The sequence below is a fragment of the Athene cunicularia genome, assembly GCF_003259725.1.
Source record: "Athene cunicularia isolate RWA chromosome 3 unlocalized genomic scaffold, athCun1 chr3_part1, whole genome shotgun sequence".
Classification (NCBI taxonomy): Eukaryota; Metazoa; Chordata; class Aves; order Strigiformes; family Strigidae; genus Athene; species Athene cunicularia.
In genome coordinates, this window is record NW_020799097.1 from 88,964,304 (window position 1) to 88,982,607 (window position 18,304).

Sequence of the window (18,304 nt, forward strand, 5' to 3'; positions counted from 1 at the left end):
TACTAGATTTCAGGGTGCTTAGCAGTCTAAAAATACAATTCAAATACCTTTAAAATTTTTTTTAAACCTGTACTGGAAATTGTCTGCCCTTCTTTTTAAATTAGCAGCTGTCCTGCTGGTAAATTAACTTCCTAGCTGATTTTTTTCTGCTATGTTATAGTCACATTCTCAGGTAGTGACATCTTCCCATTGTTTTTTACTGTGCCTTTTTTTTCTTTAATCTGTGTGAGATTTTTCCTCAATTTCATTTGAACTGAAACTCTGCTGGTCTTCAGTGAAGACAAAAAGACAAAAGTACTGCTATTTTAGCAACATATCAGTATGCACTATGTTCGTGGGTGTGCCTGTGAGCCTGTAGGTTATGTTTTAAAGGAAGTTGTCCTTTTGTCAGACACACGCTGTTCATTCAAGATTTCTGCACGTAGCAGTAATAAGGATATAGGGAAATCTGCTGTCTTGGGCTGGCCACAGATTCACAAGCTGTATTAATAGGTAGGATTAGTGAAGAAGAACAGGTCAGAAGGCTGTAAAGCTCCTGTCCCTTGAGATTTCCTTCTTTAGATCATTAGTCTCATTGAAGAGCTCCCTCGAATACAGGAAGCAGAAACTGAGGAAAAGGCTGGAACCATTTTATTTTGCTGAACACACTGAGGAAAGGGCAATTTCTGGGTCATAAGTTCCGCTGAAAATGTCTGTCCAGTTTTCTCCACAGACACCCTGGAGAAACAACAACGTCAGTTTTCTGGGCAAAGAGTCAGCCGTAACAGAGCAAGGAGAAACTATCATAGGTTTCTACCTACTGGCTTTAGGTATGTACTCGGATGTGAAAGGAAGCTCTTAAGTAGAGTTTGGTATAAAGTTCAAAGTGATTCATTTGGGTATTGTCCCTAATGGAACGAGGATCTTGTGCAGTTTTCTTTTGTTAGAAAGAGATTAATAATCAATGCAGAAATCTTGTGGGGAAAATATAGAAAAGCCTGTAAACTTTTAACTAATGTTCGCTATACTTACTATCTGGGAAGATAAAAAAGTACCTTTATCAGAAGAACATGATACTTCTGTGTCTTCTCATGTCTTGGTAGCACCAAATCAATGTTCTGTGATTCCCAGAGTTTTGACTGCTGGCAGTCAGTTGGCATACTACAAATACCTTCTGCAGAGACAGAAAATACGGTTCTGTAGTTTAAAACATTTTTTAACTATTTGTGCTTTTGTTTTAAATGTTTGATGCACAAAGAAATAAACTTCTTCAAACAGCATCTATGATAGGTCTAAGTACTAGAACGTTAGCCTGTGTTAGCAGTCATAATACTGTGTGTTTCAGTTCTGCTGCGAGACAGCTATTTTAAGTGTATAATAAGGATTTGAAAACGGTACCCAATATGAACTCACTTTGATCCCAGCACAATTTTGTTTTGTTTGTTTAAATATTGTGTTTGGGGCAGACTCATTGCAGGATACAAGGAAACTTTATGAAATTTCAAAGAATGCAGCTTTCCTAGGAAATCAAAATTTCCGATCGTAAAACCTCACAGGAAAATACAAGAAATTGTAACTTTTATTAAATCTGTTCTTCTAAACAGCATATAAAAAATGTTTCTGTTTTTATATGATTGCTTGAAACAGATTTTTTATTTTTCTGAGCTTATCACATATTGCAAGTAGCTTACTAGCCCTCCACTTATTCTTGAGAAGGGTCCATGGAAGTTACTATGTAAAATGCTGAGTATTTTAGTGTGTTTACATGAGACTTGCTCTTCTTTTTTATCAATAGGAAATAGGGAGGAAAAAGTTGTATTTAGAATAAAAACAGAGATTCTAGTAGAAAAATATATAGCTTCTATCTTAGGAATCTTCTATCTTAATTAGAAGAGTGGCCGTAAAGTAACTCAGATTTGTTCCAATTTATCCCCAATCTGTTCACATCTGCGTAACCCTTCATGAATGGCTGGGAAATGGCTGCACCATCAGCTAATGAAATAATCAGTTGCACTTAAGACTAGAAAGAACATCTTAGGTCAGCGAGGCCAGTCCCCTGCTGTGATAACACATAATCTCATTTACAAAGCTACCATGCTCCCTCATATAACTGGCTAGGGGTTTCTTGGTGTTGCTACCACTCTTCCAATTGACAGCATGTTCCTGATTTTGTTTCTCTGTTGGGTAGGAGTCTTTTCCGAATTCTTAGCTAAAGTGATCACACCAACTTTACCCTTTTTGTCACTCTTTTTAACGGAATTTTTTTTTTTTTCCTGCAATTAACATCCTACAGCCAGTCTGTGTTCCCGAAGATACAGTCATACCCTGTGGTCAGCCTTTGTATTCCTATATTAAGCAAGTGAGTGGGGTTTTGAGGTTTTTTTGTTTCACTGATTTAGGGGGTGTGTGTGGGTATTTCTAATTTATTTATCTTCTGTCATAATACCCTTTCCCCTGTCATTCCAGCCTATCATCCTAGCAGTCTTTTATGCTGTTTTTTGCAACCTGGACTCTTTTTTTTTTTTTTTTTTTTTTTTTTTTGCACTTCCCCAGCTCTACTGATCCATCTTAGTGTTGCCTCTGCATCACACTGGTAGTTTAAACTTCTTTCATCAGCTGACCCACAAAGGTGTTACCAACAAAGGTCCTAATGATGACCCCACATCTTATAGCAAATACTTTTTAAAGTACCCAGGTGCCTGAGCTTTTAGGTTCTATGTCTATTGGTTTTTAATTGCTCCACATCCTTCTGCAGGCTTACATGTTTGACATGTTATAGCTGCTATTCTTGAAACTTACCACCAGATTCAAAATCAAGTTGTGTTTCTTGCAGAGTATATATATAACCAGAAATAACACTATCATAGAATGTTTTGGGTCAAAAGGGACCTTAAAGATCATCTAGTTCCAACCCCCCTTGCCAGGGACAGGGACATCTTCCAGTAGACCAGGTTGCTCAAAGATCCGTCCAGCCTGTCCTTGAACACTTCCAGGGATGGGTCATCCACAACATCTTTGAGTAACCTGTTCCAGTGTTTCATCGCCCTCACAGTCAAGAATTTCTTCCTTGTATCTAACCTAAACCTACTCTCTGTCAGTGGGGTACATGTCCTTGTAAAAAAGTCTCTCTCCTGCTTTCCTGAAGGCCTCCTTTCAGTATGGGAAGACAGCTATAAGGTCTCCCCAGAGCCTTCTCTTCTCCAGGCTGAACGAGCCCAACTCTCTCAGCCTTGTCTTCATAGGAGAGGTGCTCCAGCCCCCTGATCATCTTTGTGGCCCTCCTCTGGGATTGCTCCAACAGATCTATGTTCTTCTTACACTGGGGGCCCCAGAGCTCCAAGTAGGGTCTCACAAGAGCAGAGTAGAGGAGAATCACCTCCCTTGACCTGCTGCCCACCCTTCTCTTGATGCAGCCCAGGATATGGTTGGTTTTCTGGACTGTAAACACACATTATAGGGTCATCTTGAGCATCTTGTCAACCAACACTCTCAAGTCCTTTCCTGCAGGGTTGATCTCAATCCATTCTCCACCCAGCTTGTATTTGGCTTGGGATTGCCTCATGACAGGTGTAAGACCTTGCACTTGGCCCTGTTGAACTTCATGAGGTTCTCACAGGCCCACGTCTCAAGCCTGTCCAGGTCCCTCTGGATGGCACATCCCTTCCCTCCAGTGTGTCAACCACACCACACAGCTTGATGATGTTGGCAAACCTGCTGAGGGTGCACTCAATCCCACTGTCCATGTCACCAATAAAAATGCTAAATGGCCCCAGTCTCAGCACCAAGTCCTGAGGAATGTCACTCATCCCTGCTCTCCACTTGGACATGGAGCCACTGACCACAACTCTTTGAGTGTGACCATCCAGCCAATTCCTTATCCACCAAGTGGTCCATCTGTCAAATACACATCTCTCCCATTTAGAGACAAAGGTGTTGTGCGGGACACTGTCAAATGCTTTGCACAAGTCCAGGTAGATGATATCAGTTGCTCTTCCCTTCTCCACCAACGCTGTAACCCCACTGTAGAAGGCCACCAGATTAGTCAGGCGTGATTTGCCCTTAGTGAAGCCATGTTGGCTGTCACCAATCACCTCCTTATTTTCCATGTGCCTTAGCATAATTTCCAGGAGGATCCACTCCATGATCTTGCCAGGCACAGAACTGAGACTGACTGGCCTGTAGTTCCCCGGGTCCTCCTTTTTCCCCTTTTTAAAATGGGTTATGTTTCCTCTTTTCCAATCAGTAGAAACTTCACCGTCCTGCCATGACTTCTCTAATATGATGGATAGTGGCCTTGCAACTTGATTCACCAGTTTCCTCAGGACCCACAGGTGCATCTCATCAGGTCACATAGACTTGTGCACCTTCAGGTTCCTTAGATGGTCTCAAACCTGATCTTCTCCTACAGTGGGCAGTTCTTCATTCTTCCAGTCCCAGCCTTTGGCTTCTGCAACTTGGGCGGTGTGGCTGGAGAAATTGCCAGTGAAGGCTGAGGCAAAAAATTCATGAGTACCTTAGCCTTGATCCTAAGTAACCAAGTCTCCTGTTTCCTTCCAGAAAGGGCCCACATTTTCCCTAGTCTTCCTTCTATCACTAGCGTACCTATAGAAGTTTTTTTGTTGCCCTTGACATCCCTGGACAGATTTATTTCTGCCAGGGCTTTGGCCTTTCTAACCTGATGCCTGGCTGCTCAGACAATTTCTCTGTATTCCAGGCTATCTGTCCTTGCTTCCACCCTCTGTAGGCTTCCTTTTTGGTTTTGAGTTTGTCCAGGAGCTCCTTGTTCATCCATTAATTAATTAAGCGTAGCATGGATCTGGTAAAATGCGATGGAGGTATGTATACCTTTTTGTAATAAGAACTTCTGAAAATAATCTGTTAGTAATACATAAATCAGAAAAGTTCTCATGTCTTTTCCTCCTTAAAGGTCTACTTCTGTACGTCTGCAAGCACCAACCATAAAAATTTACAGCTATTAGTTTTATGTACACCAATAACTTAGGCTATCTGGGGAGCAGTAATGTGGCAGAACGAAGTACTCTGTTACACAGACAACTTTTTGCCCTTTTGGCAGCAGAGGACAAAGGCCAGTCCACGCGTTACCTTCCCAAGCCTGCATTTCTTTAGGAGTCTTGAAAGACAATCTGCATTTGCAGAAGTCTATGGGTGCTTCCTTACACAAAGTTCCAAAGATGTTCATGTTTCATACTTGCAGTTTTTTGAAAACAGGTTCAGTGATTACACTTTTGTAACTGCTACATGTTTTCTTCTCCTTTAAATCTAAGTATGCCAGTGCAGCTTTTTGCAGATTGACATACATTTCTGATTGGTGTTAGCTCTTACCTAGAAGATGGGGTTCCTCTGAATCTCTTTATCTTCTCAGGATAAAGCCCAAAACCCCTATCTTTTGACAAGTCTTCCCACAGTCATACATCTTGACAGAGGACGTGAATATCCAGGAACCATGATCTAACATATTTTGCTGAGATGAGGCCTCTTTGATTGTCCTCTTCTGAAAATTCTCACATCACAGGTAGTGCAGATGTCATATGTGGCAGACAGGACACTGATGTATACTTCATACTTCATACACCGGACAGGCTGTATCAGATCCAGACAGAGGGGAAATCTGAGCTCAAAGCCATCTCTGGAATAGGTATCGCACACTAACACCACAAGCAAAACAGCATAAAAGTGCATGAGTGCATTTTGCAAAGGCAGATGGATTTTGAGATCACTGCACAGCTTCTTGGGATCTGAGTCACCATTCTATCACTCACCTTGCTAATGCTTATTCCAGAGGACCAGCAAAGTGTGGAAAAAATGCAGTGTCAATCCCATATCAGTAAGCCATCATAGCATGCTTAGAGGGACTGTCTGCAGGTGATGGCAGCTGATGTGTTATCCTTCATTAGGTCAGCTGCATCAGCATCCCCTTTCTGAAGGCAGTGCTGTTTCTATCCTTTTGTTCCATGAGCTCAGAACTATCTTTGACAGACAGGTGGGAGCTTGTCCTGTTGCTAGAATTACATCTGACCTGTTTTTTGCCTATGCCCTAAGTGGTATAGTACTGTGGAAAATCTTTCTATAGTTTAAATTATTAGATGACATTTAAAAGTACTCTCCACAGCTGCTAGTTAAGTCAAACCTAGACCTGGGGGAAAAAAAAAGTAAGAATTTTTTCCTTCATAATTATTAATCGGAATTCTTAAGTAAATTTTTCTTTTCTGCATTTATACACAATTTGTTCTGTGCTTATTTTCCCTAATTTCACAGTTAACTGGGACTGTTAGAGTGAATGCTTGGCATAAAAGAAAATTTTAAGTCAGTAGGACGGAATTATTTGTTAGAGAACAAGTTTCAACTTTTTGTGAGTGCTTGTATCAGAAAGGCATCCTGAGAACATTACCAATCCTGTTAGAAAACTGTAACAGACCACACGACCCAAACATGCCTTTAAATGGCACACGTTTACAAATGGTAATAGTAAACTGTTATTTGATAAGTGGCAGAATGAGCATTATTTTGGGACAACATTTCACAGATAAATCTGAGAAGGCGGAAAGGAAACAAGCTAGTCACAAAACATTCATCCACAAAATGATTGCATCTATTGAACAAATAATCTCTCCACACTTTGTCAGGTCTAGAACATGATGACTCTTCTCCTTCCTGCCAAACTTGGCAATATGTCCTGGGTAGGATATTGTGTATGTGTAATTAGCAGTGAAGACTAAAAACAGACAGGGTCACTTCACAGTTGCAGTAGTTAAATGACAGCTTTACAAATTCTCTAGATTTTATTACTGTTTTAAATAGTGTTTTCTAGTCTGAAAATCTTTTACAGCAAACCTCTTCAGATAGACATTTATGCTTCTGTATAGGTAGTTGAACCAGTAACTGACTGCACTCATGCCTGCTCTATATCTAGATGCTCAGTCCAATTTCTGTCCTAGAAATAAGGTTATTTGCTGAGGGAAAAGTGTAGCTTGACTTGTGACACAGAGCCTTCGCCTTTTGCTTTCATTTCTTTAATTCTTCCACTTAAGGCTCCCTGTATATTTTAAACTGCAGATGGGTGAGTTGTAACACCTATTTTTCTAATTCATTCTTGTCAGATTTTACAAGTAAAGGCCATGCAACAATGTCTAATAAGATCAAGTCTAAGTACAAAGCATAATAACTTATCTTAGCTGGGCATGGATGCATTCATCTGTTGGAAATACGAATGACCAGCTCGAAGCTATCAGTTCCCTTGTACCAAATTTAACTCTGCAAAAACATAAATTGAATGTTAACAATGAAATTGCATGCAGCCTCAGGTGTTTATTGCTTGTTCAAAGACCATCTCAGGTACATGAGAGAAAAATAGGCTATGTCTGGAGACTCAGGTTTGAGTGATTTGGCAGAAATCTTTGTAGAATTGTTGTGTTCCCTCTTAACTATTCCCAGAGTTAAACAATCTCACTATTCTCAGTCACTTTCAGCAGAAAGATATTTCAGTATCCTTAATCACTCTTGCTGGCTACTTTTTCAGTGTTTTATTTGCAGAGGGTGGCAGACACGTGCTGATACAGGACTTTGTCAATAGGGTTTTGGTTCCTAACTACCACCAGCTTGCTTGGCAGCCTTCCTGTGCCTCCCCCAGAAATCATGGATAACAGCACCAGCCTCCTTTGTCGAGCACTTCTGTGGATTAAAATGCTCTATTAGGGCGTATTGTTCCAGGGGATTACTACTGAATTATATAAGGGCAATACAACATTTTTAATATTGCTCTTCATCCTATTCCTCCTACCTCCCAATGTTTATAAATGTGGTACCAAGTACTTCTCTGTGGGTGTCTGAGGAGTAAAGGTGACTCCTTAGCTGTTCAGTATTTAGCATTTATCAACACTCTTAACCTATTCTACTCTGACACTGCCAGACTCAGAGCATCTGCTTTCAGTCCTGCCCTGTGTTAACAAATGTCAGTAACTGTATGTTGTCTGTGTATTTTGCCACTCCAGAAAGGGTAGCATCTCTCGTTGATGAGCAACCCATATCAGACAGCACTATAGCTTATGGGGGAAATATGGTGGTTCCTCTCTGGACCTTTGATGGGTGAAAGTGTTCAGTTTCTTCCCATCTGCTGTTTTTTCTCTCTCAGTCACATTCTGAGCTCAGTTGGAACCTGTCCTTTCTCAGTAGGATTACCTTAGGATGCTGGAGTTGGATTTGGGGTTTGGGGTTTTGGTGGTTAGGGGGGTTTTGTACATTCTTGTGAGTGAATAATGTTGGCAGCTTGCAAAAAAATTAAATTTGTTCCCTCGGTTGTTTCTTTTCTATCCTCTGTTTTATTGAGATGCCACCTGGTGACACTCAGGTCTTATAGCACATGGAAGTTCAGAGGTTTGTTTGGGGGCTCTTGATCTTCTTGTGATCTACCCTGAGGCATATACTGCCTGCAAAGCTGTTGAGAACCCTGCCCTCACTGATAGCATCAGAGCTATTGCTGTGCTTCCTCTGCACTGCATTTTCACTGCATTACTTGTGCTGTCAAGGTTTTGGGCGAGGGAAGTTGGTTGGTTTGAGGTATTCTTCTAGTTGGAGTTGGTTGTTTTTTTGGGTTGGGGGGGGAATAAAAAATCAGCTGGTCAGTATAGCCAGCAATTCCAGACTAACACATCTATCTGATGGTGCAGAGATGTAGTGTTTCATGGTCACTGTTCTAGTTGATAGCGCTTTTATGTGACCACTGGTTTTGTTACTCCATGGTATACTGAGAATTTAGTTCCTCAATATTTTTTATTATCACAGTATTAATATGGTCCACTCCCCAGACAGATCAGATATTTTAGGGACTGGAAATGCCAGTGCAGGTTCTCCACCTGCTTTAGTTAGAAGTATGGTGCCTACCTGCGGAAGTTACACACTCTGTAACTTTATAACCCTCAATGCTTCCCTCATCCCCACTCTCAGTGTGTAAATATTCCAAAAAATGATCGCAAATACTGTGTCTCTGTCATCTCCATCTAAAATGTGTGTTGTTGTTTTACAGAATATTTTGTTCAGCTGCTTCTGTAAGATGCTTTAACTGAAAACTCCCTTACCCTCTGGGCTAAGGGGAATTTTCTCTGTATAACCCCAGGAAGCGCACATGTCTGACACTTTAAGGGTAGCCCTCCTCTCTATTACACTGCCATGACAAAATTTTGCTATTTACAAAGGAGGTGCCATTTTATTTTGTCTGCCATTTTAGCACTATGTCTTCATATTTAGAGGGAAAATATTTCTGTGCCCACTGTCTTGAAAACTGCTACTTTACAGAAGGTAGGGCTGACATGCACAAACAACAACTAATTACCATGTTTGCATTGAAGACTATCCTGATGAAATCCCAAAGCCGTCCTCCTCCAGTGCCCTGTTGGGCCTATTTATAATACCTAGATTCAGAGAAAAGTCAGAAACAAATCCTGACTTAAAGCACATACAGCCGTTGGAAATGAGACTAGATTAAGAAACATTGTCACCTAGTGGACAGAATAAAATGTATTTGTTATTGTTGATTTTATCCTTACAACGAGACATATATACAATTTATGTCTGTATCTCAGTGTATCGTTGCAACAGTGACTATTTCTAGTTAATACCATATGCCGATATGTCAGCTCTTCCCACTTCAAAAGCTCTTTAGTAAGCCATGTGCATTTGCTAAGCAAGCCAGAGCAGCAGCAGCTTGGCAATTTTGCAAAGAGAAGTTATCAAAAGGAAATTGTTCTGCAGACAAAGCAGTTCATAGCACCACACAGAGACTGACCCATCAACCACCTCCCCTCCCACTCCAGAATATCCCACGTACTGCACCAGGTGGCAAGTACCCAACCTCTGTTTGGAGAACAAGCACCTTGCTCTTTGGCATTTCGGCTTGTGATACTCGCAGATGGCCTGGAGATTTGGAGGTAATTTCCTCCTCTCCCTCCCTAGCCATATCAGCCCGTGCTGATAAAGTGCTGGGTTTCTGACATATGGGGTTGTTGATGCTTCCTGAAGGAAAGCAGCTGGCCTCTTGCTACAACATTAAACCATAAGCCACCTTTCATCTCATGAGCTCCTTTGAATATCCAGAGATGCTGTGCAATGCCATTGTGTCACATCCCTCTTCAGTATATATATTCACCTCTTGCTGTGTCAATATACAGCACCCTTACTCTGGGATATCTACTGCTTGTGCCTGAATAAAGGTCTGTGCATCAACTCTTTTCTCCTTCACCTGGTAGTTACTGTTGTATCCTAGCATCAACCCTGGGGAACAAAACCTCCAGCTGCTGGGTTCCTAAACCTGTCCCAGACTGCAGACACTCAAAAGAAGTGATGTTTTGCTCCACATTTCCAAGGTGAAATGAGGCGACCTATGTCAGCTGTGGCAGAGCTGGTTTGGGGGTCAGAAAAAGGAGCCAGCAGGGAGCCCGGTCCTGCCCGACCAGCTGCTCAGCTCCACTCCAGCAGCTGCCCTGAAGCCAAGCCCCATTTTCAACAGAGACTGACACTTATGAGTAAACGTTCTGTTAAAAGTTGTTTCCACATGTCTACATCATTCTAAAAAGTGGGATGCAAACTACCAAGGCCTTGCACTGATGTGTGGGGCAATAGCCATGCATATTTGGAAACTCTAGGTCTCTCCATCTAAGAGGCTGACTTTTACCAGATTTACAGTCATCTCCCTTGTGTTTTCCTCATATTAACTAGACATGTACAAGTCAGACATCTCTGTTCCTGGACAGTAAGAGAGGACGGTTGGTGGCCAGTAGCGAGTGGTGTCCCCCAGGTCTTGGTTTTGGGGCCACTCCTGTTTAACATCTTTATTGATGATCTAGACGAGGGGATCGAGTGCACCCTCAGTCAGTTTGCAGATGACACCAAGTTGGGTGGGAGTGTTGATCTGCTCGAGGGTAGGGAGGCTCTGCAGAGAGACCTGGACAGGCTGGAGCCATGGGCTGAGGCCAACTGGAGGAGTTTCCATAAAGCCAAATGCCGGGGGCTGCCCTTGGGCCACAACAACCCCCAGCAGCGCTACAGGCTTGGGGAGGAGTGGCTGGAGAGCTGCCAGTCAGAGAGGGACCTGGGGGTGCTGATTGACAGCCGGCTGAACAGGAGCCAGCAGTGTGCCCAGGGGGCCAAGAAGGCCAATGGCATCCTGGCTTGTGTCAGCAATAGCGTGGCCAGCAGGGACAGGGAAGGGATCTGACCCCTGTACTGGGCACTGGTGAGGCCACCCCTCGATTCCTGTGTTCAGTTTTGGGCCCCTCACTACAAAAAGGACATTGAATGACTCGAGCGTGTCCAGAGAAGGGCAACGAAGCTGGTGCAGGGTCTGGAGCACAGGTCGTACGGGGAGCGGCTGAGGGAACTGGGGGTGTTTAGTCTGGAGAAGAGGAGGCTGAGGGGAGACCTCATTGCCCTCTACAGCTGCCTCAAAGGAGGTTGCAGAGAGCTGGGGATGAGTCTCTTTAACCAAGTAACAAGCGATAGGACAAGAGGGAATGGCCTCAAGTTGCGCCAGGGAAGGTTTAGACTGGGTATTAGGAAGCATTTCTTTCCAGAAGGGGTTGTTGGACGTTGGAATGGGCTGCCCAGGGAGGTGGTGGAGTCCCCATCCCTGGAGGTGTTTAAGAGTCGGGTCGACATAGCACTGAGGGATATGGTGTAGGTGGGAACTGTCAGTGTTAGGTTAATGGTTGGACTGGATGATCTTCAAGGTCTTTTCCAACCTAGATGATTCTGTGATTCTCTGTGATACAACTTTCTTTAAAAATAGATTTTAAAAGACTTTAAAGCTTATGAAATGTTTGTTCTGAATGTTCTCTTCATATAAATTATCAGGTGTGTTACCGAAAAATATTCCTGTCTGGAACAGGCTTTGCTGCAAGTAGATCCTATACTGTTTTAAGAGAAGACACTTAATCATATTAGCTGCACTTCTTGAGAGAGGACTGATAAAGCAGCTCTCTGGGTATGTGCATGAGCTTCCAGTATCCAGTATTACTTACAACATACCTAAACAGCTGCAGCTTTTGGCAGATTGTTCATAGTCTCAACTCCACTCTAGCAATTTTTCCTCCTTCTTTTTCTTCCTGGGTGTTATGTTTCATGGGTTTCATCTGTCCACTTAGGAAAAAAATACTTCTCTAGGCTCTTAAATGGTGAATCTTTAACAGATGCAGTAGCAGCAGCAGCTCTTCATGTTTGTTCTGTTTCATTGACGGAGTGTTTGTTTCTGCTTCTAAAATGTACCCAGATACTTTAAAGGGCTTCATTCATAGATTTTCCCGTGGTTAATCTGGTTTAATTTGTTTGTCATGGAATAAAAGCATTTTTTTAGAAGAGATGTTGCACATTTACACACTGTACTGCTTCTTGCTTTATTTGTTTTCTATTTTCATGGATTTATTTCTTCTTTTTCCAGGTTGGCTCTCTTGGTTTGGAAACAGCATTGTGATTTTTGTCCTGTATAAACAAAGACATCTTCTGCAGCCCACTGACTACCTCACATTTAACTTGGCGGTATCAGATGCTAGTATCTCCGTATTTGGTTATTCACGGGGGATCATTGAAATCTTTAATGTCTTCAGAGATGATGGATTCATTATCACATCAATATGGACTTGCCAGGTAAGACTGGATTACACTTAGACAAAACAGGTGCATCTATTTCTGTGTATATGCTGTGTATAGATAACCATATAGGCTCAAAAGAGTGAAAAGAAATACTGACTGACCTTCCAAAAGGATGGTGTTGTCTTCTGTTACACCCATAACTCTATGCATTTGAGCAGTGTTTGACCAATTTTCAATGACTTTTTTTCTCTCTATTCACAATAGCTCCTACTAGTTTGGGGTTTTTACTTCATGTCATAGCTCCCACTCATGTTGGAAAGCTAAAGTGTAGGCTGTGCTCATCTTCAGCTCCCTTGAAGTCTAGCTGGTTGTTGGCACTTTAATGTTTGACTTAAAGCAATGTTGACTCCTACATGACAAGGCCTGTAGAGCAAAGCCTCCACACAGCACTTGGCTATACCCATACATTTTAGCATACAACTTCCTGTATTAAATCAGTGGTAACTCTGTAATCTTACCCCTAAGTTCTTGGTTGGTTTGTTGGCTGTGGTAAGATGAGTGACTTAACTTTATGGCACAGTCATCCCTGAACTTGGAGGCAGGTTTTTATTGGAGAACTTGGAAAATATTATTATTGTTAATTCTGAAACACACTTGGGTAGACAGATTATAAATATATCCCATGGATAGACAGGCACAAGCTTTCAGTAGCATTTGTGAAAAAGATTATACTTACTGTGTTTATTACATGAGGGAATCAAAAATCTGCACATGACAGTATAGCCTACAGCAAGGAGTAAGAAAGATCATGATGAAACAAAAGAGAGAGAGAGAAATAATCCTCTTGTCTTGTTTGTGGGTTGGTGGTTTTTTTGGTTTTGTATTTTTTTTTAAGAGGAAGTTGAACTATTGTGCAACATAGAAGAAAGAACTTTTACATCTCTTGTCCCCTCCTTTTCAATACAAAGGTTCAGTTTACCCAGAGAGGAAAACTTCCCATGGAAACTCTGATTAACATAGAAGTTGTAGCTTGATTTAAAAAAATCATTATTTTCTGGTTTAAAATGTATGTCTATAGCCATTTGGCTGAAAAGTGTTTGTCAAAATGAAGCTAATTATTTCCTCAGCAAAGTCCCACTATTTCTCTAATGACAACACCTACAATTGCAATCTAAGGTCTGTTGAGGAGAACCTTAGAGGACATTTCATTAATTTTTTTGTTTATGGAAACCTTTGAAGTCATCAGATAAACAAAGACATACCTGCAAACTGATAATACACACCCATCCTTAGAATTAAAGATTCCCATTTTTACCTGTTTCAATGAAGGTTGCAGCTATGATTAAGAAAGGTGAAATATGGATCTCCATGTTCAGTTCAATCTTTGCTGCAGGCTTCCTATGTAAGACAGGGCTAGCCATCCAGTGTGAAATCCTGAACCAAGATCTGTGCCATAATTTAACATTACAACCCATCGGGATGAAATAGGTAACATTAAATGACCCTTCTGCCTTCCTAGTCCAAGCTCTTCCAGAGCCCAGTCTATGCTGTAATTCCTTTTTTGGGCTGTAAAAAATAGCACACTCAAGAATCTGCATGGCAAGGTGTCCTGTGTCCGTATGTTTTGATTTTCATGGGAGCCTTCTGTCAGTAATCCTCTGTAGTCTGTAAAAGTTATATTTATCAATTCAAATAGGAACTGATACTGTATTAAAGCTAACTAAAAGTTCATGATAACCTGGAACTTGTACTCTGAATCAATAAATTGAATTGGCTCTGACTGTTTGAGTGGTTGAGCTCATTGCGGCTGGTTGAGAGAAAATCATGTAGGATTCCTGTTTCCATCAAGACTTTGTTCTGTGTCGGGGGTCCCAAAACCATGTTTAAAACCTGACACATCCATCTTCTTGATTATTAAGTGTGACAAAATGAAGCCAGTAATGAAAAAGTAACTTCTGGAAGTAGAGTGGCTGTTTATAGGAAGAATATTCTGCAGAAATAGTGGGAAGTTTCTGTGCATAAAATGTGTGTGGGCAGCCAGCACAAAGGTTATTCTAAAGATGCTCAACGTTCAATGATGGTAGGGTTTTGATTGATTGGGTTTTGGTATTTATGAAATGTGTTACATTTGCAGTCCAACCAGAATGGCCTCACATGTGGAACACAAGGAGTGAGGAACTTGGTGCCAGGAAGGTAAAGCCCTTGCTTTCTGTCACAGCTCTCTGAAGTCTGTGTCTCTTGTTCCACTCACTGCACTTAAGCTCCTCGGCAAGTAGCTGTGATGACAATCTGGGCTGTTGTACATGTGAACATGGCTCTTTCCTAAACATGGCCCATGTGTTTTCCCTGACTTGGTTTGTTTTGCTGAGTCCAGAGAACAGCCTTACTTGGCTTTCTGTTATTGTCTGTTTCACTACACGTTTGCTCCTGTTAGATCAGCCAGCTTCTGCTGTCAAGTATGCTTAGGGAAACTATTTTTCCAAGCTAGCCTGTCATTTCACTTTATGAAGAAATTTCATGAGCTCGCCTCACTTAATCCACATAATTATTTTCCTCTCCTCTGACTCAGGCCTCCTTCTGTGCCCTTGGGTAATACTTTTCAAAATTAAGGTTCACCATTCCCAGTTAGAGGCAGTGGGGAGAAGACAGAGAGATACTACTTCTCCTTCAGAACAGCCTAGTCTGTGAAAAATCTCTGTTACAAAAGATGCATCTCCAGCTAAAAGGACCATCTTACAGCATACCTGTTGGATGAGACAGATATGTGTGCCCCTGTTCTCTTCTGTATAGAACAAACACCATTCCTTCCCCATGCCAAACATTTTTCTTTTTTGGAGGTCTGAGAGAGCTCTCCTCTCAGGAATGAGGTGGTATGGTAGGTCTGCATCCAAATGCTCCCCTGATGAATGCTGTGTATAGATATGGTTTTCCAAGGGTGGCCTTTGGACTCTGCTTTCACTTCTTGTTTATCCATTCCGTGCTCTACCACTGTATCTTAGTTCTGATCTGGACAGAGGAAGGACAGTTAGTCTCCAACACATTCAGTTTTTATCCTTTGGTAATAGTATCAGTAAGTAAACTAGTTCATATAGTAAAGTTCAGGTCAGGGAATGTAAGTCACTGATCGAGAGCCACCTGTTCCCCCATTGACCGTAGTTCTAGTGAAGAGCTACCTCAGGATATATTTTTGTCTTTCCTATATTTTTTTTTATTCATATGTTCAGCTGAACTAGAAGTTGCACTGAAACCTTTACATAACACTGCATGCAAATGTTCTTATGTGTAGGAAGTAGAGAAATATTATTTCTTTGCAGGTAAACACCACAGTTTCTTCTAAATCTTATTAATCAACCAATAGAAAGTTTTTCCTTTAGCTGTTAATCATGTGGTGAATACAAAGGATGCAGGTTTCAGGACGCTTCTAAATATAGGGGAAAGATTATAACCTGTCCGATCCCCCTAGCTGCACTGCACACTGCAGTCATGTCAGAAACCAAGGATGGGCTGTGAGGTGCTTTAGAATTTTAAATCCTTCATAATCCTGGTATTTCCATTTAAACTTTTTTCCACTAATTCACCTTTTTTTTTTCTTTTTTGAGAATATGGATTATTTATTTTGACATTAATTTTATAAATACTTAAGAATTTTACTATGGGGGTCAAGTAAATTGACTGTTCTTATCATGTGCTCATTCTGTTGGTGTAGGCTTCTTTAAAAAAAGAAACGTTACTTGTTTCTCACTGTTTCTTACATACAAAATGTATCTCATATTTGCACAAGAGGGCACAACATAGTTATCTTCAAGTCACGGTGCCATCACAGACACACCCACTGCCACCGATGTGCTGGATGCTGCTATTATCACAGATGCATTCACCTCACTATTCAGTAGAGGTATCCCTGGTCCATATGGCTGGCCAAATGGTGCCAGAACATCCCCATCAGATCCAGCTCTGCACAGAAACAGCCTCATGAGGAACCAAAAAAAAAAAAAAAAAAAAAAAAAAAAAAAAGTTCAGCTTTAAGCTATTAGTGAGCACAACAGTAGCCTGCCTGAGAGGATTCAGCCCACACCGCCTCTGATCCTTCATCCTGCCCTCACCATCCCTCCAAGGGCCAGCCTGGAAGGGCCTGCCCTCATCCTCTTTTGCTGAAGCTGCTTTGTGTTTTGTGGAATAATAAAGTCACAGAGGGCAGCCGGAGAGAGAGAGGTGACTGTCTCACACTGTGGTTGGGCTTACTACATAGCAGTGAGGAAACCTGGTTTTAAATCCTGCACTGCTTAATGCTCTGATCTTTATACAGCACTTCTAGATTTCTGTCTGGCATACCCTGGACACTAACAATGGGCGATGTAGTGAGCAGGAGTGAGCCCCACATTGCATGCATTAATTGTTTTAGTCTGCTATCCTTAATTCATTTGTGCAGTTTGCCTGACAGCACCAGACCAGTGGCATATGTGCACTCTGAAAGGGCATGGTGTGGCCAGAAAGCCCAAAATTTTCTAGAAGTGCCAGACTTAGTGCGCGTGCATCGAGGAGTACGTAACCCATGGATATGTCTGGTATTTAGCAGACTTTTCCAAATCATGGTGGCGTAGCTGATCAAGTTGCCAGCAGAATCCCCAGATAAATGGGAATCTCTAAGAAAAGCTAGATCAGGTGTGCAACCAATTAGATGATGCAACCAGGACTTGCAAAGTTGAGCACAGTGGCCCTCACCCCCTTTTGTAGATTCAGCTTCCTGTCACTGCCTCTGATTCAGCCACCAGCCACTGCTAGCCCCTTGAAAAATCCAGCATTTTTGGTGTTATTAAATGTTTAGAGGTCTAGTATGACATTCTGAGAGGAAATAATGTCCATCTTTTGTAAAAATTGGAGATGGGGATCTGAAACACCAAAAGGAAATTTACAACAGTAGGAAATTCTGAGATCAGTAAGATGAAAATATATGGGCTTTTTTCAGGTTTGAGGGGAGGACTTGTAATCTCGTATAAATTCTTTTATATTCTTTTATATTTTATTGATAGCATTTGCTTTCTCAGAACATGCATTTATTTATTTTCCTATACACAGATTGTAAAATATTGCTAAATCTTGTCTGCGGAGGAAACAGAAGATTAATACCTTCTTCTTCTAATAAAATGTTCTGTAAATTGTCTGATAAATCAAAAACCCAAAAAGTATTTATGTTCTTTTATAAATAGGGTACATTTGAAGGACATTGATTTCTGTCCATTTAATGTAACTGGTAAACCAAGCAATTGTTGATTTATCTAGACTATTGACTCCCTTGACTCAGTTTGTGATTTTATGTGTTTGTAAATACCAAGACAGTGTTTAGGTATTACTGTATGTGATATGATACTCCCCCACATTCTGGGTGAGATGACCGACCAGTGGTAGCTCGGCAATCAGTGTGACCAGCATTAAAAAACAATGTTAGATGGAAAGGACCAAAATGAAACCTCACAGGCTTCCTATCTCCTACCTTGCCAGTACTTGAGAGATCACTGAAGAAAATGTATCTGTATCTGGATGCATTCTTCATCGAACTTCTTCCAGCACAATCATCCATTCATGTTGCTCCATCTTCCATTCATTTTTTCCTTCAACAAATCATACCTCTTTCAACAGACTCCATATGTAGCAAGCACCCTTTGCGTATATGTCTCACCCCCACCTCTGCCTCTAATTTTGCCCAGCAGCCATCCATTTGAGTACCCTA

General features: G+C 41.4%; 1 protein-coding gene across 2 annotated transcripts in view; it reads left to right on the forward strand.

Annotated features, from left to right (window-relative positions):
- Positions 1-517: 517 nt before the first annotated feature.
- The window catches only part of LOC113478348 (visual pigment-like receptor peropsin), a 33,424-nt gene continuing 15,637 nt past the window's right edge, over positions 518-18,304 (forward strand). Inside the window, exons 1-2 of one of the 2 annotated variants that reach the window (XM_026845489.1) lie at positions 518-809; positions 12,425-12,630. In XM_026845489.1, coding sequence (XP_026701290.1) covers positions 689-809; positions 12,425-12,630 — 327 coding nt within the window. In that variant the 5' untranslated portion in view covers positions 518-688. The remainder of the gene's footprint in view (positions 810-12,424; positions 12,631-18,304) is intronic. The other variant, XM_026845488.1, reaches the window with a different exon arrangement.